The following is a 24,053-nucleotide window of genomic DNA, read 5'->3' as shown; positions in this document are numbered from 1 at the left end:
TACAGTGCAGTGGTGGTTCAAGAAGTTTTGCAAAGGAGAGGAGAGTCTTGAAGATGAACACCATACTGGCCTGCCACTGGAGGCTGACAACAACCAGTTGAGAGGATCACTGAAGCTGATCCTCTTACAACTACATGAGAAGTTGCTGAAGAACTGACCACTGTATGGTTATTTGGCATTTGAAACAAACTGGACAGGTGAAAAAGCTCAATAAGTGGGTGCCTCATGAGCTGACCACAAGTTAAAAAAATCGTCGTTTTGAAGTGAAATCTTCTCTTATTCTATGCAACAACAATGAACCATTTCTCCATTGGATTGTGATGTGCAACAAAAAGTGGATTTTATATGACAGGTGGTGATAACCAACTCAGTGGCTGGACAGAGAAGATGCTCCAAAGCACTTCCAAAGTCAAACTTCCACCAAAAGAAGGTCATGGTCACTGTTTGGTGGTCTGCTGCCAGTCTGATCCACTACAGCTTCCTGAATCCTGACAAAATCATTACATTTGAGAAGTATGCTCAGCAAATCAACGAGTTGCACTGAAAATGGCAACACCCGCAGCAGGTATTGGTTAACAGAATGGGCCCAATTCTCCATGACAATGCCCGACTGCACATCGCACAACCAACACTTCAAAAGTTGAACGAATTGGGCTATGATGTTTTGCCACATCCGCCCGCCGTATTCACCTGACTTCTCACGATTACCACATCTTCAGGCATCTCAACAACTTTTTGCAGGGAAAACAACTTCCACCACCAGCAGGAGGCAGAAAATGCATTCCAAGGGTTTTTTGAATCCCGAAACATGCATTTTTATGCTACAGGAATAAACAAACTTATTTCTCTTTGGCAAAAATGTGTTGATGGTAATGGTTCCTATTTTGATTAACACAGATGTGTTTGAGCCTAGCTATAATAATTTAAAATTCATAGTCCAAAACTGCAATTACTTTTATACCAATCTAGTAGTATCGGATCAATCAAACCCTAAATATTCATTAGAAGGACTGATGTTGAAGCTGAAGCTCCAATACTTTGGCCACCTGATGTGAAGAGCTGACTCGTTGGAAAAGGCCCTAATGCTGGGAAAGACTGAGGGCAAGAGGAGAAGGGGACAGTGGATGACTAGATAGCATCAGTGACTCAACGGGCATGACTTTGAGCAAACTTCGGGAGTTAATGAAGGACAGGAGGCCTGGTGTGTTGCAGTTCATGGGGTCACAAAGAGTCAGACACAACTGAACAACTGAACAACAACAAATAGTATTTTGCACCTTGTTTTTCTGCTACAATTTTACATACATACTATAAATTCTATAATTATACAGAAATGTGTAATGGTATCAGCAGAAAATATGAATAGCTTTGAAAGGAGTTAGAAAAATTAGAAAGTGTAAGATCCATAGTGAGGTAATACAGATAAGGTAGGAATTTTAAGGTTAAATAATAAATATTCAGTTTTCCCACAATGTCATACTTTAGAAGTGGAACAGGTTGTGTGAGACCAACAGAGCTGAAATTTCTTATGCATTTGTATTTTGTGCTCTTTTTTCTTCTGCACATCATATATTCAGTATACATATTCCCCAAGGAAAACTAACTTACATAATTACTTTAGAGTTGTTGGAAGGGGAGTGGGTATTTGTGGATAAAAGAAGCCGTAATTTTTGTGGGTGAATGAATGGACTAAAGTCCAGAGCCTCACTCGATGCTGAGCCAAATACCAGCTACATCTGAACTTAGGATGACACAGTGTCCAGTCTTCACATCCTCAGCCTCAGTAGCCTCTGAGACTACTCCCTGAGAAATCTATACAGGGAAATATGGATTTAATAACCCAATACCAAACAGAGTTAACTCCTGAGTTTTTATTATAGCAAGGGCTCATGTTTGAGATATTCCAAAGCACAAAATATTTTTAAGGGGTGCTTTCATTTTCAAATGAAATGATGCATCTTCCCCCTATCTGCTTACTTGTTTTGGCAGGCGTACATCCTAATGATGTTGTAATGAGGCTACAATTAAAGACAGTTGCCATCTCCTCAGCAAAGACCAATGGGATGGGGTTGGGGTGCTGGGGGTGGAAGACATTTAAAGAGTGGAATGTGGTGAAACAGAAATTTGGCTCAGGATTAAGAATGTGCTGCGACTAACCCACAAAACAAGTAATCCACAGGCAGGCAATATTACACGACGGGCCCAAAGGATGTTGTTCTGGTCCTCTAGGTATGAACAAATATTTCCATAACATACAGCTTTGCTTAGGATTTACTTTTTCAGCAAAGGAGATTGTACAGAAACGCTGAAGTAATCTTTTGTGCTTTCAAATGACAATTGTGGTCTGAGACGAGATGGTCATAACCCGTCCCAAGACCACACGGTTGCACATTACCTTGGACACCAGGCTGGCTCTGTATGCTGCTAGTTGCTTCAGGTACTCCTTCTTCGCAGCCTCTGTTTTCTTTTTATAGACCTGCAACAATAGAGAGTCTTAAATTAGAAAGCACATCTGCTTTTGCTTCCAGAGAAGTGCAATGCAGAATGATAATTGTGTGTTCACACACACACACACACACACACACACAATACAATAATACATATCTCCCCAAAGATAGTGTTTTCTTACTGAAACAAGTTTTTAAGAAGTATGGCAAGAGATTAGATAATGAAAAGTTTAACAAAAGTAAAATTTCCCATTTTGCATAAGGCATATGAAGAGATATATCTGGGTTAGTCTGAGAGTGGAGGCAGTTGGTTTGGAAAGATACTATGGCTGGAGGTTCCCAGGGAACCACATGTGAGTAAAGAAGCCATTCATACTTATATAAGGGGCAGATAATGTTACAGTGCACTCAAATCCTGATATATACAGAGCTTTCCTTGTAGCTCAGCTGGTAAAGAATCCGTGAAAGATACTAAGGCTGGAAGTTCTCAGGGAATCACATGTGAGTAAAGACACCATTCATACTTATATAAGGGGCAGATAATGCTACAGTGCACTCAAATCCTGACATATATCTCCTTGCTAAATATAAGACCAAGGCCAGAATTCAAAGATGATCAATAAAGTTCAACATGCTAATCAAAGAAACAGTTATGGAGTTTGCAGGTTCATCACTAAAGTTTTGTGCCTTGAAGTTCTATTTTCAAAGACTCAGCAATCAGTGATGGCAGTCGAAGTCACATTTGGGAGTGGGCTGGGGACCCTGAGTGGCCGAGGACTGCACGTGTGCCATGACGTGTAGCCTGCTCTGGTCATGCCCTTTCTGGAAAACACACAAAAAAACACAATGGATGGGTGTGGATGCCTCAGTGTGAAAAGGTAAAAATGTTCTGAATTGAGTTTCAATTTACAGCAGCTTTTCATTTTTCATAGGAAATCATCTTGCAAATACAAGTAAAATCATCCTAAATTGAGCAAGAGCACTGAAAAACAACTTGCTGGTAGGCTAAAGGTCACATCGCTAAGCTAACAGAACAAAAGTTATTAGAGTCGAAAATGAAAGATAAACAAAGTGAATACACTTTGTCTGCTACCATTAAGGTAATTCTTTAAAGGCTTTAGAACGTGCTTTTGTCAATCTTTTGAAATCAGCCCAAAAGAACAAAATATTTTTCACCATTGGATGCATTTTCATCGATAGGACTATTTTAAATTTCCCACATCTTGAATTTTACAGCAAGGAATGAGGCTTGGCTACTACTTTGTAATGCTGAGCTCAAAACCAGACACAGGCCAGCGTGAAAAGTGGCTTTAGAATTAGTCAAAGTATTAAATATAAATTAGGTGTAAAGACCAAATATCGACCAAAGTCGGCAGCAGAAGTCAATTTATAGTTTCTGATGTGGAAGGTGGTTTGCTGAGGCCGGTCCCTAACTGTGAAATTTAAGGTGTGAGAAATATTACTTACTCATAAATATTTTAATTAAAGCAGAACATTTTACTTAAAGTAAACAAATGAGTAACCTTGTCAACAGAATTATAAAGGACCCTATGAAATGAATGTGCTAATTGTTCTCCCTTAGGGAGCGCTTCAGCCTAGTCTTTTATATTTGGCATTTTGGTATATTATAATAAAGGCAACTATAATAAGGCAATTATGAATTCATACAATTGTATCACACAATCATTGTGTCATCTTTACAATATATGGAACTAAAGAAATTTAAAAGAAATTTTTTAGTAAGAAGCCAATTAATCAATTACAGGAAAATTAATTCAATTACAGGAAAATTCTTAATTTACTGAGCTAATTATTGGAAGTCAAATTCAGATTCTTTTTTAGACACTCACACATGAAAGCAAATAAACACTAGATTCCAGCAAATGTCTGAACAGTATGATTCATGTATATCATATGCTTTGGTTCAGTCACAATGAGAAACACAGAGCCCTCTGCTTTTTGATTGATTTATTTCTTTCTTCAAAGACAGATTTCTGTCTGTAGTTCTCCCTCCAATCTCATCCCCAAGACATACTTTTTATTATTAATGACCTTAAACTGACAATGTTTACATTTACTTTTAATACCTTAAAACTGTTTCGAGAAGGTTTTTCTCCCACACAGACAGAAATCCTATTCAGGACTTTGAAGCAAATATTTAGCAAAAATATCTTCGATGGTAGTACGCTTTTGTAAACTTGAAGATTTCTATCATGTTTTTTATTCATATGTAACTCTAGGTGACCTCCTCGGTCAGCTAAATAGGGTTCATTTAGCTTCCAAAGGCAAATATTACACGGTTGGGTCCACAGAATTGCCTGAATCCTCATTTTCTAAGTAGCACAGGTAAGATGGTGTTCAGATGGCCTGACTGTAACATCTATCATCCTTCTTGCCTTCGGTTTCTATCGAAAAAGCTGCTGCTGCTGCTGCTAAGCTGCTAAGTCGCTTCAGTCGTGTCCGACTCTGTGCGACCCCATAGACGACAGCCCACCAGGCTCCGCCATCCCTGGGATTCTCCAGGCAAGAATACTGGAGTGGGTTGCCATTTCCTTCTCCAGTGTATGAAAGGGAAAAGTGAAAGTGAAGTCGCTCAGTCGTGTCTGACTCTTAGCGACCCTATGGACTGCAGCCTACCAGGCTCCTCCGTCCATGGGATTTTCCAGGCAAGAGTACTGGAGTGGGGTGCCATTGCCTTCTCCTCTATCAAAAAAACAGCTGCGTTATTACAGTAGGGCTCCCAGTGGTTAACATTCCACAAGGTGTTAACTTTCCTGAAATTTGTTTATTAACAACCACGGGAGAAAGGTGGCAACTCTGTGTGTTTCAGGCTGGATGTGTGCCCCCTGGCTTCAGGGGAGATCGATGTCATTACGGGATTCCTGACTAGCATTCAGAGCACCCGGTTTTCTCTAGATGGCTCCCTATAGGCTATTGATGACTGGCTATGTGGGATCATCCTACACGTGCCTAAATACCACTTTAGGAAAGAGGAAACTCATCACGTCACATTACACGGCTTGATGGGTCGGCTCTTCCCTGAATAGCTGCAGATCTTAGGAGGGAGGATTCAGAGGGTGCTGATTTCAGGAGGTCATTTCATTTCTGTCATTGTGTCTAAAGTGGGGTACCCTAGATCAGAATTAAAATCTGAGGTGGCTTCCCCTACAGTAATTTAGAGCCTCCACCTTTGAGAACTAGCTAATGGCTCAAATATTATTCACCCTGTATGTCCTTGTGATGCTACCTTCTAAAATTGCACAAGGATGATTTCTGAATCCTATATTTGATGGAGATGTCTGAAGAAGGACCTCAAATATATGAGAATGATAAAAAAACATGTAAGAATTCCACATACTGAAATTCTTCCTTTAGAACAGATATTTAAAAATCATCAGTAAAAAGTTCCACAAAAATGTTTCAAAGCTCTATTTATGGATGGAGAAAGTCTTTCACTTGCAGAAACCAAAGATGACACTGACTGCATTTGCAATGAGCAGTCCACTGCAATGACTAAACCTTCTAACCTAGGGGATGGGTCTGATTTACATCAAAGTTAAGTTTGGGAAAGAAATGGTCTCTCTCTCTCTCTCAGGGAAAGACAAATATTTTAAAGAAATGTGATTCACACAGTAAATATTAGTACTCAGCTGAACTACAAAATGGCTTCCAAATGGTCTACAGCTGTTTGAAATAAAGTGCAAAGTCGGCCAGATGAGGATTTAAAAATCATAATACATCATTTATCATTTTCCCCAGCTCATCCAAACACTTTTGAATTCATCCTGTCCTAACTTAGTTAGTTGCTGTGATTTGTTATTCTAAGAAAGCTACCATATCCTATCTAAGGATTGCATCTTAGTGGTAAAGTTAAAACATATATAATGGCTAAACTAAAACAGACCTCAAATGGCAGTTCTAGAGAATCTAAATTCTGTTCATGTAACCTAGTGATTCTATGAATAATTTTTTAAGTTGCACTACATTCCAGCATGTATACACATTTTTATAAGCGAATAATCTCTAATTAAAATCAGCAGTTCAGTATCAGTGACTACGGATGCACTCAAACAGAAAACATTCTAATACAACCTGTCATTTTGCTTTTTCCACTTTCTGCTCCTTCCCCAAACAATCCATCTAACTTATATAGAAAAGTAAAATCTTATTAATACCATTTAATTCCTTCTTCCTTCCTTCTTTTTGGCTCTGGTCCTTAGTTAATCTCTAGTTGTAGTTTACTTCAACTCTTTACAGTAATAATAAGAAAAAACACAGTTCTTCTAATTCTCGATTTTATTCAAACACTATAAAACTAAAAGCACTTTTCTTTTTGGTTAACTTCAAATGCAGTTTTTCCCCAGTATAATTTCATATTTATAGAAAATGCTTAGAAATATGGCTATATAAGAAATAATAATTTAATCACATTTCCCTGTAATATACAATACTTGAGAAATTAACGTTTGCAGCATCTTTGAATGCTATTATTATTTATGACAGTTAAAGCAAGTGCATCTGTGTTTACACAGAACTTAGTCCTTAAATGCAGTTAAATTTCCATTTGTGTAACTTGCTCAGCGTTTTCCTAAGCATTCCAGAACTCAGAGAACTTTATAAAGTGGTATTCAGAGAACTGAAAACATTATACAACACGACAGAAATTTTGCTATCGATTCTTTTTGGGATCCATCAAATGCAAACACATCGTCTACACAATAATGGGGTAACCTGTTTCTGGAATGGTAGGGATCAGAAGCAAGCTCTTCATCTAAAAATACAGCTGAAAAATATATCTGTCAGTTTATTAAATAAGGATGAGAGAGTGTAATGTTGTTCAATTATACTTAACAATATAGTGAGTATCTATTATGTGCCTGCATGGTGTGAGGAACAGAAGCTACAAAACCAAAAATAAGTATTAAAATATGCTTCTACTGTGGGCATTTTTTGTGTCAGGCATATATATACATATATCTAATCAAACTGGTCTGGTATCTGAGATTTATCTCTGTTTACACAACAGCTCCTCCTGGTTGCATGAGATCTCCCTTGGATGCCTTGTTCAGACCCCCAACCACAGGGCAGCCCTTTTAGGTAGGGCAGAGTTTGGCACATAGCAGGTGCTCAGGAAATTCCTGTGATAAGAGTGTATAATCCCTGGTCTCAGGTTTCTCCTCTGTGAGTCAGCATGGGTGTGGTACTCACGGTAAAACACCAAACTGCATCTTCTAAATTAGAGTGGGCATCAGTGGGGACAGAAGATTTGGTATACAAAGGGGTAACCTGCCCTCCTCAAACATGTTTACCAATAATGAACAAAGCCCAACGGACTTGAGAGTGAGTATTATGTTCAAATTCTCTCCCTGCTGACATCATGGAACCGTTCAAGTGAAATGTTTGCTCTCTCTGTGTATCAGCATGGAGTATTTCCATGTGTACTCTGTGTATTTATACCCAGGAAGGTGTGCCACAATCCCATTTATGTACCAATTAATTATAGGTATATATACCTGTGATTTAGAAATAAAATATGCTCACCATTGGCTATAATATTTCCAACTGCTGTTTCAAGTTTTTATAAATATTAATATAAACCTGCCTTACCTTCTACAGTTTTTAAGTGAACAATTGTTTTATATATCTTTTTACACCTAGCATTAAAAAAATTGGAGAAAATGCATAATGTTTATAAGGAACTGGCCAAGATAAACACATGTGTGAATGCTATGGTAAAACGGGATTTTAGTTAACCTTAAGTATTGTTGACATAAAATCCAAATTTTATCATAAGATACGGGGCGGGGGTGGGGGAAGGCCCCGGCAGCACTTCTGTAGTGGGTGTTTGAGCACCAATGAGGAGTAAATGATTTGATTCCGCAGGCTCAGAGGATTTGTCAGCTGCCTCGTAAGTATAATTCTGGCTCTTCATATCCCTGCTGCTTCTAATTTAGCAGGACAGGCTCATAATTGAAGCAAATTAACTATTTACACTTGCCACTTCTACCAGGGGAAGAGGACACAGCAGCAGGAAAGAATGAGCAGGAAATTACATTCTTCCCACTTGTGTCAGACCTGCCCTTATATAAACACATTAACAGTAATTTCATGAGGCGTCAAACATAGGAATAAATACTGAGGGATGAAATAATGAGGTGCTGCTATTGAGCTGAACTGCTATGGCTAATATCCTTGGATATGAATTATGCATCCTGAAAGAAGGCATATGTTACAATATTCAAACAGTTTCCCTGCAAGTGATATCTGCTCATTAGGCTCTGGATCTCGAGGTAAACCTGCTCTCTTCTCCCACGACAGGGCAGCATTTACAAAAATATGCTCTCTGGGCACCGTGGGCTGTGGTTTCTTCTGAATACACCAAACCCTGAACAGGCCTTCCACTCCATTTTTAGCCTAACAGCATGTTTATTTAGCTCTTTGGCTGAAGCTTTAAAGCCATTTAATGTAATGTAAACAAGAACATTTTGTTTGTAATTTGCTAAATGTATTACAGCCCAACTGTGTCTCCAATTAGGAACTTAAGGTTCATTTAGTAATTTACATCTGGTTCTGATTTAAGGTGACTTTCCTTTCCCACTTAGGAGCTGACTTTCCGTGGCGAAAAAGGAACCAAAAACGCTTTATAGCTCTTTGGACCGATCCCTTCTGCTTCAAAGCTGGATGGACTCTTTTAATTTAGTGGGGTTTGACTTTGATGACCAGAATCACAGAATTCAGAATAACGGGGAAATACAGGAAATTCAGCTGGACCTTCATAAACAAAGATGCTGAGGGTTGCTCAAACTCCAAGGAATCTCATATAAAGGGCATGATCTTGTTACATTATTATTTTTCTTTCTCTGTAGGTTCTAGTCAATGAAAGATGAGTAGCAAAGACCAACATCACCGTCACACTTGTGTTTTATTTCCCTTTCTCCATCTGGAGTCTTTTGGAAATGACTCTGAACCAGGCTCTCCATTGTCATAGGATTCATTAGCATTTAAAACATTCTGTTGGAATCCCAAACACAATCCTGCTCCCCTTCCAGAGTCAGCCCCATCTTTGAAAGTATTCAAATGGAGAGATCTCTGATATGTGAAGTTTTTGCTCAGTGGCTTTAGTAGGAACAACTCATAAGGAAGGTTTTGTGTTCCTGGAGGATTTTTATCACTTCTTTCAGCTTCCTTCTGATTTCTCTTTGAGAGATTCTTTACAGAAATCAAAGTACATATAGTTTCTCCCTTTCTGGGGCTTCTGAAAATAAAGACCTGCCCATCTGCAGTGGCTTCTTAGCCCCGCCTAGACTCCACAAAGAGGAAGCATGTGACACACACATACACAGCAGCCCCATTAGTCCTGTTCCCTCTGGCTGGCAAGAAAACATTTAATTGTAATCTCACTAATGGCTGTTTTTCCTTAAATATTGTAATTTTCTGAGCCCCTAATAAGTCATCAATAATTTTGCCCATTTTCCCCAGTTTGTGTTTATATTTGGAGCTGTTCATAATTGTGGGCTATTATGACAACGGGATTTCTGAACAATGGTGGTGCATGAAATCCTAGTCTTCTCCTTGAACCAGCTGCCTACACAAAGCCAGCAGCATCACGTGGGGGCTGTTCTGCAACATGCACATTTATCCTAAATTTTGAAGTTTAATGGTCTGCCTCTAACTGGCTCCAGTAACATTCCTTTAAAAATACATAGCAGTATGTGTGCTCTCCAATTAGAATATTAAATGAGAGTAAAATACAATTAAATTAAGTTTGAAACAGAGATATTATGTTGGCACCATGAATCAACATAAAGGGGAAGAACAGTTGGTAATACACCATAATAACACTTTTGGATATTTTGCTGAAATTCTCTTGATGCCCAAAACGTGCATTCTAGGTGGGCATGTGCACTTTGCGGGCAATTCCGGCAAACTGTCAGAGAGGGGCTGCCATGTGGCTCATGGCAGGCCCAGCTGATGCAGTATGTCCCTTCTGTAAGTGAGGCATCTGCTCTCACTCACTGAAGCCTCTCCCTGCTTGTCCCTAGGATGGGCTTGCACCCGTATATGTCAAAAACTACCCTTTTTGGCGTACTCTGTGGTTTCACTATCTTTATTAAGCAAGATCATCTTTTAAGAGGAAAGGATAAGCTATGTTGAACCCCTGTCAAGTCAAAGGAACATAAGGCATGGGGACAAACTATCTTAAGTGACTCAAACTGATCCCAGTACCTTGTTTTGGTAATGGTGCTTGAGTGTTAAAATATTAACTTCTCTATAAGAGAAAAAGTTATTTCTATTAATATGTCTCCCTAAGTAATCTTAGCATAATTTTTTTAAACAACTGCATTTTGATTATGGAGTTGCTTTATAATACTCAGTGAGTTAAGTAGGGTCTGTGCTGTGCTAAGTTGTTTCAGTCGTGTCTGACTGTTTGCGAACCCATAGACTGTGGTCCGCCAGGCTCCTCTGTCCATGGGGTTCTCCAGGCAAGAACAATGAAGTGGGTTCCTATTTTCTCCTCCAGGGGAGCTTCTCAACCCAGGGATCAACATCGCATCTCTTAGGTCTCCTGCACTGGCAGGTGGTTTCTCTATTCATTAGAGCCACCTGGGAAGCTGCCAAATAGGGTCAGCTATTATATAATTTCATCTTTTATTTATAAAACACATTCTTCAATCCCCCAACTATTTCTATTAAGAGAGATCCCAAAGATAGACTCACTACAAGTTACTTATTTAAATTGAAAACAAAAGAGAAAGAGGAAAGTGTTTTGTCATGACAATATACAATTAAAAAGCCTTAAGTATTATGTCATAATTGTGATCCTACTTCCATTAGAAAGTCTCAGAGCTGAGTTTGAAAGGCAGAATGGGAGAATGGGAATCATTTCTCTTTTTAGCATGACACTGGAGAATAGTGACTCTCATATTCTTTGGGTCTGTAAAGACCTTACCTGGTCAGACCAAAAATGTGGAATATTATCTCAGTGTTTCCCTCTTGCTATAATAAAAATAAAAGACCATATTATAATAGAATTAGTGGGAAAATCCTGAAGCTTTATATTTGTTGCCTTGAGGAACTACCCAGTTTTCATCATAAGAACATTATTCTTTTCCACTAGAAACATGGGTACAGGCACTGACTTTGAATGGATAATGTAAAGGATTTGATCGTGGGCTAGGAAAGAGCTGTGTAGACCTCCCCCATTTAAGTCTCTCTAGTAAATGCGGGGAGTAATTAGGAAAAGGTATCCAGGGTTAGAAAAACAGACAAGAGGAGTCAGATCGGTGGTAGCACTGGCAACTGAAATTTCTTGACATAAAACCAAGGGAGTGCAAGTGAGCCTTGGAGCAGCACCCCCAGCTCGCTGCCGGGTCACAGAAGGGATCACTAATGTCCTCTGATTACAAGTTGCCATCACAGTCACTAGGGAAGGCAATCACCTTCTGGATGTCTCCTCTGGGAAATTCTATCTCACAAAGCATGAGTTTACAGCACTGAAGCCTGGCCCCTATCCACGAACACACACGGGGGCTGTCCGAGCAGAGAGCGAGGTACGTCCTGGTGCCCAGACCATGGGTAGAGCAGGATGGGGTGGGGCTGGGGTTCCTGGTGGAGGTGCACTCAGTTTCTCAATCCGTGAATAAGCCCCTGTGTATAATTTTACCGTGAATCTCCAACATCGGTGCGGAACCACACTTTGGCTTTGGGAGGGCAAACTGATCCAAGTTAGGAGAGAAACTGGCTCTAAAGTCTCCAAAAACTATATAGGTTTTCAGTGGAATCACAAAATACAATGTCAACCACTCTACTTATGAGTTGGGTATTTTAGTCTCACACACAGAGAACATTTCCGTGGTATGTTTTCCATCCTCAGAGATGACTCTTGTAGCAGAGCTCCACATGGCAGGCCTGTGGTTTTCTATGAAGCCCTTTGCTGGGACTGGCAATCTTGAAAAGGACATAATGTGTAGAGATTTCAGACTGTACAGGACAGCTCTGACTTATAGTAAAGGGGGGTTGGAGAGAATGGGAAGAGTAGGTTTACCTTATGTTTTGCTAGCAGCTGGTTTTACCATTACAGCTATAATTGTTTTTATAAATTGGTTAGAAAAGAACTATAAGTTGAATGATAAGTTCTAGTCACGGTGTGTAGTCTTAGACAAATCAATCAACGAATGGGACTCTGTCTTATTCTCTGCTCTCCCCCCAGTGTCTAGAAAAGTGCCTGGGGCACACAGTAAACACTCAATAAATCTTTGTTGAATGGATAAGTGACTGAATTTAACTATCTGGCCCCATTTCATAACCTGCACAATTCAGAAAACAGCATTTATGAATACTGTGCTGAACAAACAAAATAAATCATGTAAAACTGTTGTTAAAATATAAAACATAATATATATTGTAGATGCTGACAGATACTACGATATATAGGTTCTTAGAGACAAACACAAGTTTGAGATGTTCTCTTTCTTACATACTTCCCTGGACCTGAAGAGGAGAGGTAAAAGTCTCTGTTAAGAATCCAATATGAGACTAAACCATCATGAATGCAGTTCAGTGTTCTGTAGCATCTAAAGCTGCATTCACTTCATCCACATCCAGTGACTGAACTTTAATGATAATGCCTGTCTAATTTTTCCTTCGTGATAATGAACTTCTAGATGGTGACAATGGCAATCTAGTCCTGGCAATCTAGAAATCTGAGATCAATACTGCTTCTTTGTTGAAGTGGGTTCTGTCTATACATGGGCTTCCCTGGTGGCTCAGACATCCTGACAACTTGCCTGCAATGTAGGAGACCTGGGTTTGATCCCTGGGTTGGGAATCCTCTGGAGAAGGAAATGGCTACCCATTCCAGTATTCTTGCCTGGAGAACTCCATGGGCAGAAGAGCCTGGCAGGCTACAGTCCATGGGATCACAAAGAGATGGGTAAGACTCTTTCCATGATTCCCACCCTCCTTAAGACCTGGATGACTTACACTGTGGCTGAGATACAAAGTGTCTCACGTCCCTGCTCCCCACCAGTGTGGTCCTCAGTCACACCATGGCAATCCACAAGAGGAGAAAATAATCAGGTATCTGGACCCATTTAATACAGCCTAGCAATATGGTACAAGTGGGATTGAATAACATACTCTAGTGGTCTTTAGGGAATAGCTAAGGGTAGAGATCCTTAAATTCGAGGTTCATTTAGCAAAGAGCAAAGAGAGTTTTGATGACAAAACAGTAAATACTAAGTGCTGAAGAGAGGTGTGGACAGTTCTCAAAATGCTTTTAGTGTTTTTTTTTTTCTGTCTTTAGGATCACATTGGCAGTGTTAAGGAATGAGGTAATCCTGACTTGGATATGTAGAAGCCCTTCCAAAAGTAACTACACCATATAAACTTTGTAACAAAGGAACTAAGATGCTATTTATAACAGAGCAGTGAAGGAATGTAAAACTATGTCAGAGTCCCCTTAAGTCTGGATCTGGTGCGGCACATTCTCAGCCTCAGTTCTAGTATCCGAGGAATTCATCCAATGACCAGGCTTCCCAGGTGGCGCTAGTGGTAAAGAACTTTCCTGCCAGTGCTGGATACATAAGAGATATAGGTTTGATCCCTGGGTCAGGAAGATACCCTTGGAGGAGAGAATGGCAACTGACTCCAGTATTCTTGTCTGGAGAATCTCTTGACAGAGGAGCCTGGCAGGCTACAGTCGGCAGGGTCGCAAAGAGTCGGACATGACTGGAGCTACTACACACACACACACACACACACACACACCCAAGCACACACACACACACACACACACACACACACACACACACACACACCCCAGCACACACCCAACGACCTCAGAAGCCATTTCTTTAGGATGCACACACTTTCTCAAATCATGATGAATCATCCATTTTGTATCTTTTCTTACCTGTTTTTGCTCTTCACCCAAACCATCCCACATGGAAGCCACAATTTTAGAAACTTCACCAAAGGTAGCATTTGGATTTTGGCCCTTGATGGCAGCCTGAGTGTCACGGAAGAATAACGCATAGGCAGACACGGGCTTCTGTGGCTCATTAGGGTCCTTCTTCTTCTTCTTTTTGGGGGTTTTTGGTTTTTTCCCCATGTCAGAGGCAGGTCGTTTCTCTCCACCATTGATCTGAAATAAAACAAAATCTGAATTATAGAAGAGCTAAACAAATTTAGGGGCAGATCATATTGCTCTTCCTTGAAACTTACCCAGGTATACGCACCCATACCCATCACACAAACACAGACATTTCTAAGGGCCTCTTGGTTTTGTTTTTTCTGTTTTTCAAGTAAAACTTCTTATTTCATGTAATTTTCATATTCATCCTCTTCCAGCCTAATTTACATAGCTTTAAAACAATCTTACTGATTCTCTTTATGATACTATTGTACTGTTAGATATTATAGCTTAACTCTCTCAGCTTTTCCTTTTTCTCCTTCAGGAACTGAATGACGAGCAGCACTGTGACTATGATAGCAGCCGATTCCTCCTGTAGTAACCCCACTGTATGAACAATCCAACCTGTTTTCTTTCGGGGAGTTTATCCTTTTCTCCTTAATTGTGATTTTTTCTTTTTTTGACTGGGCTGGGTTTTCCTGCTGTGTGGGCTTTTCTCTAGTTGCAGCAAGTGGGGCCCATCCTCCTGTTGCAGTGTGAGGGCTTCTCACTGCGGTGGCTTCTCTTGTTGGGAAGCAAGGGCTCTTGGGTGTGCGAGCTTCAGTAGTTGTGGCTCCCAGGCCCCAGAGCACAGGCTCAGCTGCCCCAAAGCCCGTGGGATCCTCCTTGCCAAGGGATTGAACCCATGTCTCTTGCGTTGGCAGGCAGACTCTCCATCACTGAGCCACCAAGGATGCCCCTAATTATGATTTTTAAACGATAGTGGGCAACATATCCAATGAATAAAGTTGAGTGGCTCCTGGTGTTGCACTTAGGTCTGTGGAATGCTGCTGGGAAATTCTAGTAATGCTCATGGCTTAGAATGGCATAATCCAGACCCTAGATCAGTGCTGTCCAACAGAACTTTCTGCTACGGGGGTAAAGTTATAAAATCTGTGCTATTCAACACGGTTGCCCCTAGCGACATGTAACTAATGAGCATACGAAATGCAGCCAGCAGGAATAAGAAACAAGATTTTAAATTTTATACAATTCAATTGCTTTAAATTTAAATAGCTAAATGTGGCTAGTGGTTACCATATTGGAGAGTGCATCTCTGGAAACTAGACTCTCAAATGTAGACATTTCTAGCACAGCTTTAACACTCAGTTTAAGGAAAGATTCCATTGCTTCACATTGTCCTTGAGTATGAATATCTGGATAATCTAAATTGTTATTCTGATGCAAGTGGGAAAAATACAATGTACTTTAGACATCTGCATTTGAACTTGGATACTAACCAGTTAATATGTGATGTCACTTTATCCGCATCTATAAAATGAGATGTCTGGGCTACGATTTCTTTCTAGTTCTAGAATTATATGAGTCTACACGAGTACCAAGTAATGCTGTCTCCACTGGAATCCTCTTTCCACCTGCCTCTCCCACCACCACAAGGATCCCCTTGCATTGTCCTCTGATGAAGACACCATTATCAGGGAAGTTCTGCACTATCACTTCTATCGCTGTGATGGCTGTTGCTTTTCTCTTCTTGGCAAACATGCAATATGTATCTTATTCAGATAAATTGCCAGGCAAGGTAATCTGTGTGAAATAACAGCCACTATTGGAGAGGAAGCATGAGCTCCTGAGAGGCCGGTGGAAGTAACATCAGAGGATCCACACTCACGTTCTCCGTTATTACATTTAGCTGTGAAATCTTGGCTAGTTACATCATTTTTCTGGGCCTCCATTTCCTCTACTGCAAACCAGTTGCAGTGCCATTGTGTGATTACTGAGATGATATATATGTAATATGGTTAAAATTTTAAAATGGTATTCAGATGTTAATTATGACACAGTAATAACTTTATACTGAATGAATGGAAAGAAATGACCTTAACACTAATTTGTGATGCCATATGGTCATGGCTTAAAAGATATGCCCTGAGAACCAGAGACAGGAAAAAAAAACTAAGCGAATTCTTTGGCTTTGTCTTTAGTTAAAAAGCTATTTAATACATTATCATTTTGAAACTGTCAGCTGAAGCAGATAAACAACCCTTTGGGAACAGGATGATCTGAACCTAGCAGACAAACTGACGTAGATAACACTAGAAGGTGACTTCCCCAGAAGGGTTTGAGGTGATCCTGTGAAATGACTGGTCCTCAGGTTAATGGGAGAAGGCAATGGCACCCCACTCCAGTACTCTTGCCTGGAAAATCCCATGGATGGAGGAGCCTGGTAGGCTACAGTCCATGAGGTCGCTAAGAGTCGAACACGACTGAGCGACTTCACTTTCACTTTTCCCTTTCATGCATTGGAGAAGGAAATGGCAACCCACTCCAGTATTCTTGCCTGGAGAATCCCAGGGACGGCGGAGCCTGGTGGGCTGCCATCTTTGGGGTCGCACAGAGTTGGACACGACTGAAGTGACTTAGCAGTAGCAGGTTAATGAGCCAAAGGACAAGAATGCTGGGACTGGACTGAGTGGATACTGGGAAACTGGGGTAACGGCTCTAAACTAAACACATAGATAAATATGACCTAGATGCTCATTCTCAATGGTTGAATGTTAGAATCACCTGGGAAACTTTTAAATAATACCCTCATATAGAGCTTTAGCTCTATACTGATTAAATCACAGAGTCTAGGAGCAGGAGACACTGGCCTTAGTCACCCTTAACTCTACTCCTCCAACTGCCTTTTGATACTTCACACATCAACAAACAAACAAGCAAACGTTCTCTTTGCCCCAAGGCTACACAGAGCCACAATTTTCTTCTCTTCACAGTCAGACTCCTCCACCTGGTTATGCTGACTGCAGCAACTCACTGTGCCTTCCCATCACTTAGGCTCTCAAAAAGGTCACCAAGGACCACAATGATAAATCCAGGGGACTTTTCAGTCTTCCCCTGACTTGATTTCTCACTGTGAGTGTCCTGTATCTTCCAAGAGTTACATGATATCACAGTCTTCCGATTTTATGCCTACCTTGCCATCCTCACTGTTTCTAGAATCATTTTTAGGCCCATCCTCCTCTACCTGGCCACTAAATGGTAGTGTATCTGACTTTTTTTTTTTTTTGCTATAGACTGTCTTCTCCTGTAAATTTGTATTTAGGGAATCTCTTAAGATGCAGGGTTTCCAGTAAAAATTATGGGTGGATGAGTGTCAAGTTCATTTCCTCTGAATTTTGAATGCATAAAAACCATTGCTATTTGACATCTTTATCTTCTTTGTATGCTGTATAATCTCCAAATGTTCTAAACATAACTATTTCTATATTCAAAACAATAAAATATCAAGAAGAGAAATAAAAAGGATTCAAGAAATACCGCAATGAAGAATGCTAAAAGCAAAGGGGTCATGACACTGGAGGTCATATTTCATCAAGGATTGGAATATGTAGACAATGAGAACACAGTGTATGGAAATAAATGCTTATCCACATGGAATATTTACCTGGACTTCCTAACATTTTAACGGAAGAAGTTTCAATTTTCAAGATTTCAGATCTGACATATTGAAATCTCCATGATTGCAGATTATATCAATCTTTGTAGAAAATAATCAAATGTCAGTTATATAGAGAAATTTCCTATGACTCACTGAAAATGTTTTTACTAAAAGATTTCCCCCAAATAATTTAAATTGTTTCCCTATTCCACTGTCTAAAATTGTGTTTGAACTGCTGATCTTTACACTTCCTTACTTTTTTTAATTTTTTTATTGAAGGATGATTGCTTTACAGAATTTTGCTGTTTTTTGTCAAACTTCAACATGAATCAGCCATAGGTATACATATATCCCCTCCCTTTTGAACCTTCCTCCCATCTCCCTCCCCATCCTACCCCTTTAGGCTGATACAGAGCCCCTGTTTGAGTTTCCTGAGCCATACAGCAAATTCCTGTTGGCTATCTATTTTACATATGGCAGTTAAGTTTCCATGTTACTCTTTCCATACATCTCACCCTCTCCTCCCCTCTCCCCATGTCTGTAAGTCTATTCTCTATCTCTGTTTCTCTATTGCTGCCCTGTAAATAAATTGTTTCATACCATTTTTCTAGATTCTGTATATGTGTGTTAGAATATGATATTCATCTTTCTCTTTCTGACTCACTTCACTCTGTATAATAGGTTCTGGGTTCATCTACCTCATCAGAACTGACTCAAATGCATTCCTTTTTATGGCTGAGTAATATTCCATTATGTATATGTACCACAACTTCTTTATCCATTCATCTGGTGATGGACATCTAGGTTGCTTCCATGTTCCAGCTATTGTAAATAGTGCTGCAATGAACAATGGGATACATGTGTCTTTTTCAATTTTGGTTTCCTTAGGGTATATGCCTAGGATGGGGATTGCTGGGTCATATGGTGGCTTTATTCCTAGTTTTTTAAGGAATCTCCATACTGTCTTCCATAGTGGCTGTGTCAATTTACATTCCCACCAACAGTGCAAGAGCATTCCCTTTTCTCTACACCCTCTCCAGCATGTATTGTTTGCAGACTTTTTGATGATGGCCATTCTGACTGGTGTGAGGTGATATCTCATTGTGGTTTTGATTTGAATTTCTCTAATAATAAGCGATGTTGAGCATCTTTTCAAGTGTTTGTTAGCCATCTGTATGTCTTCTTTGGAAAAATGTCTGTTTAGGTCTTTTTCCCACTTTTTGATTGGGTTGTTTGTTTTTCTAGCATTGAGTTGTATGAGCTGCTTGTATATTTTGGAAATTAATTCTTTGTTAGTTGTTTCATTTGCTATCATTTTCTCCCATTCTGAGGGTTGTCTTTTCACCTTGCTTATAGTTTCCTTTGCTGTGCAAAAGCTTTTAAGTTTAATCAGGTCCCACTTGTTTACTTTTGTTTTTATTTCTGTTACTCTAGGAGGTGGGTCATAGAGGATCTTGCTTTGATTTATGTCATTGACTATTCTGCCTATGTTTTCCTCTAAGAGTTTTATAGTTTCTGGTCTTACATTTAGGCCTTTAATCCATTTTGAGTTTATCTTTGTGTATGGTGTTAGAAAGTGTTCTAATTTCATTCTTTTACATGTAGCTGTCCAGTTTTCCCAGCACCATGTATTGAAGAGGCTGTCTTATTTACTTTTTAAATCAGTGTTTGGACGACATGGGGCACGTTTCAGATCTGCTGGATTCACGTGACACCCATGGCAGCAGGTAGGACAGTTAACCTCCTACTGGAAAATGTGGTCCTCCTTTCTAGGGAGTCTCTGCAGAAGCAGGAGCACTGGCTATGGCCAGTGAGAAGCTCTAAGCATCAAGCATACAGAAACTACAAGCTACTGTTTTGACACAACACATATAACTGTTTTGATAGCAACCCTATAGGAATCTCTAAACAATGCAGTCAATCAATTTGGTTGGCTTTCTGGAGGCTTTCCCTATTTTCCTGGCTTGTCTTTATTAATAGGGTTAGCCAGATGCAGTCTTCTCCTTTAGGAGAAACAAGCATTTTATGATTTCTGCCTCCCTATTTTCAAGGCTGAGGAGATATCATTTATGTATTATGGAGGGTCACCCTGAGGCTTCACCTGTGTATCTGACAGCATACCTGAGAGGCACCAAGTTTGAAGCTGGGTGTCATCCCCCATTATGGCCAGACCACTGGCCAATCTCATAACATTACATCAGCTTTGTCTCTGTGATTCCTGAAAGTGAGAGCATGATGATATATTGTCCTTTTATTTATTAAAAAAAATTTTTACACTCTCCTTTTAAATACTCATGGTTAATCTCAGGCTGAATTATCTGTCATGCAAGAAAATTGGCATCTGAGTGGACTAATCTACAGGGCACACATAAAATATTTATTTCTTAAGATTCACTGCCTTTTCTTCAGTAATTCAACTAGCTCACTAAAACTATATTCTTAGATCATAATATTCTGACCACTTATAAAACTGCCCTCATAGAACCAAACTATGGCTTAAAATAATGCCCTTTTACCAAAAGCTGGTGTAAGAGGAAAACACAAAAAATAAAAATTATGTATGAAATATTTTTAAAAAATAAAATATGCTTTGAAGGGAATCATTGTTATATTGCTCAGTGTTCCTTGCATAAAGGCTTACTGGGTATGTACAACGTCTTTGCTTTTAGAAAGCAATATAACAGGATACAAATCCCCTGCTGTGGTTGGCTGTCTAATGCATCCACACATGTGGGTAGTGCTGTATGAAGTGAAAGGCTGTCTGCCACATGAGCACTGGCCATTACCACCTGATGGGGGGGGGGTCTGAACACCGGGCATTACCACCTGATTGTGGGGGTCTTATTTTTTACTTTGCATTTGACTTGTGTTTGGGAAGGTACAGAAGTGAGCTGTTATTTTAGTCTGTATAATGAACTGGGAATTTGTCAGGCCTACTTTCTGGCTGTAGTTTCATCTTGTGTTTGAAAACCACATGATCATTTCTCATATACAAAGCCTCCCCAAAGAAATACATGCTGCTATAATTTGGATCCACTTACATGCCAGGAATGGATTGCATTTTGAAAGACACCTGGCCTTTCTGACCATCAACTATTTGGAATGAACACAATGATGATAAATATGATTGTGGTGAGAAAATGAGCTAAATGGATTTGTAATATGTCCCTGGATCCTAATTTTGAGTACTATCTGAATGGATGAAAGTTTATAATTTTATGGCCTAATTTCCCAGAGACCCTGACTACTGCAGTCTAGAGCAGTACTATCTCATGGAATTTTCTAGGAAGCTGGAAATGTTCTCTGTACTGTCTGAAGGTAGGCACTAGCCACGTGTGGCAATGGAGTATGCTGAGCTAGAGCAAGTGAGGAACTAGATTTTTTAATTTTAATTAGATTTAAATGTACATGGTCACACAGGACTTGTGGCTACTGTAAGGACAGTACAGCATTGTATATGGGACACTGTTTTAGAGTATAACATTTTTAGAGTTACTTGGGTTCTAAGACTAGAAGAGTTAAATTTAATTCCAATGTTGCCGGGAGCCAGCTCACGAGATCCCACCCATGACAGAGTCATGAAGAGAAGACCTGACGAGCAGAGCAACTCAGGCCTCAGAGATTCTCGGAAGGCTGCCTCAGCGCTCACCTTAAAGATGATATCTATCTTTCTGATGTTTGTTATAATAAACCTCTTCTTATTTTCTGTGACTTAGGCAAAAGGCCTTTCCTGATCTCTTCCCAAATAGGTCAATCTGAAAACTTTAATCAACATAGCCCCTGACAGTGGCACCCTATAAGATTATCTAGGATATAGAGTATTTTAATCTAAACTCCTCTTGCTAGCATATTAGTTTGTTTGATAAATATGCCTGTGCCTTTGGAGCTAATGTACATGACTGCTCCTTAACAATAAAACAGCATTGAGAGCCTCTGCACACAAAGCCCCAATGGGCACAAAACCCTTCGTAGGAAAAAAGACTTATTAGAAAATATAAAAAATATTGATTTATGAAACTGTTACTTAGTCTATATTTACTCACTATGTGTTTGCTCTTAATGTATTTAGCCTATATAATAAAAGTATAATAGTTAGAGACTTATATAAATAAAAGTTTAGCTTTAATACAAATAATGATACAATTGTTAATTTAGCTGGTGATTTTTGCTAAAAACTGACCTTGGTACTACTACATTGTTTCAGCCTGCCGTACCATGACTTTATGGGACCACATTCTTTTCCCTTAAGCTCAAGGCATAAGATAGAGTACAAAAAACAGGTTTTACCTTAAAACTCCTGAGTTGATAAATTCTTTCTTTGTCATGATCTGCTGTGCCTGTATTCTTTAAAAAATGTAACTCTGGTACTTTCTGTGTCTGACACAAAAATGTTCTGGCTGATCCACCCTTATCAATAAAAGAGTCACCAGATGTTAGCAGGCCTCCAGGCCAAAAGATGATGTAAACAACTTAAAACTTTTGTAACTAAGATATACAAACAGTATCCTGGTTTTGATAAGAGTCAAAAACTGCTGACCCATTAAGCTAATTTGGTATGACTCTACACTTTACATTTGTTTCTATGTACCACTAAAGATATAAAAGCTGACTTAAAAACAATAAAGTCAGGAGACACTTAGAAACGCTAAGACTCGCTGTGTCTTCTCATTCATTTGCCGACGCCGTCCATCCTGAGGGAACCCTGGACCAGCTGGAACAAGACTCTGACACAATGTCATGATCTTGACAATACAGATGGACCATATAATTCAAAAATACAAAGTCTCTATAATGACAAGCACATTGAGAGTAAGAACAAGGTCCCACTAATCTTTCCAACCTCACAGAATGAGTATGGAGTCTTACATGCAGTGGATCACCACATGATTCCTCCTGCATTCTACAGCACTGGGCAAAGGCCTAGAATGACAAGGAAAAGGACATCTGAAACACATACAAAAGTTGTTTGAAAATCATAGCAACTAAGAATATGTCTGGGCTGAGGTCCTACCTGTAATCCTTATCACCCATGGACTTGTTCCATGTTCTGTTAAAGCTCCCAAGAAAAAATAAATACATACACAAATGCATAGACATACTACTCTCACAGAGCTTTACAAAGATATCTGTGCTTCCTGTATTAACTTTTAGACTGATACCTATTTCCCAAATCCCTAGGGGTGTCTTTATGCTTTTGGTAATCCACCTCCGGTCGCGTCTTATTGCTTAATTAAAGTGATGTATTTAACTTATTTATCACAATAAAACAATAATTTTCCACTTTAAAAAAGCAATGTGTTAATGGTGTTACTTAGCTAGCACTTCTTAAGAATACAGAGTACAGGAGTTAAGACTCAAGGAAAGAGAATCACTGATACTGAAATGTCCCTAGAGAAGTTGGAAACATCTATAAGAATATTTAAAATAAACTGCCGTGGTCCCAAAGCCTTTAATGGAGCTGTGAGAGCTGTTTAATGCACACTATCTTGCAGTAATCGCTGTAGTTTAAAATAGATTTTAATCAAGCACCATCTGCATAATAGGCTGAACAAACAACATAGAACTCCACTTATAACTCTTATCATATAAAGTAAATATTATAAAATCTTCGCCATAGAAACAGGGCATATTATAGCACTTTTTGTGATGGTACTGTAACTGAAAAATTCTTCTACTTAAATTCATTCTCTTTTCTTTCTAAACTATGCCATCTAAAATCCCTTTATGAGAATAAATTCAAATAAGCATGGAAAGTAAGTCATCTAGTTACTGTGAAATCAGTAAGGCTGTAATACCTCTTTCATTTCACAATTGGGTTTATTATTATCATTAATAATAACTAATTCAATGACTCAAAACATCAGTTATAGAAAACCATATATAAAGTGTTATACTCTTGAGATGATTCACAAGCAGAGGGCATTGTATAGGTTTCATAGTTTGTAAAACAGATTCATTTTTAGGGATCTTTGATTCTGCCAAAGATAACTAAATATTGTTTTAGGATGACTTTAGCAAAAACACTCAGTGGCCT

General features: G+C 39.3%; 1 protein-coding gene across 5 annotated transcripts in view; it reads right to left on the bottom strand.

The window, feature by feature from the left end:
• Positions 1–24,053, bottom strand: part of TOX (thymocyte selection associated high mobility group box) — a 309,705-nt gene that overhangs the window by 24,809 nt on the left and 260,843 nt on the right. For all 5 annotated transcript variants that reach the window (XM_081504349.1, XM_081504350.1, XM_081504351.1 and 2 more), the window contains exons 5-6: positions 14,362–14,592; positions 2,396–2,476 (exon numbers count right to left, since the gene is read on the bottom strand). In XM_081504349.1, the coding sequence (XP_081360475.1) occupies positions 2,396–2,476; positions 14,362–14,592 (312 nt within the window). The remainder of the gene's footprint in view (positions 1–2,395; positions 2,477–14,361; positions 14,593–24,053) is intronic.

Source organism: Giraffa tippelskirchi, chromosome 6, assembly GCF_054371585.1.
Source record: "Giraffa tippelskirchi isolate mGirTip1 chromosome 6, T2T-mGirTip1v1.2.pri, whole genome shotgun sequence".
NCBI lineage: Eukaryota > Metazoa > Chordata > Mammalia > Artiodactyla > Giraffidae > Giraffa > Giraffa tippelskirchi.
This window is presented reverse-complemented; position numbering and strand designations above follow the sequence as displayed.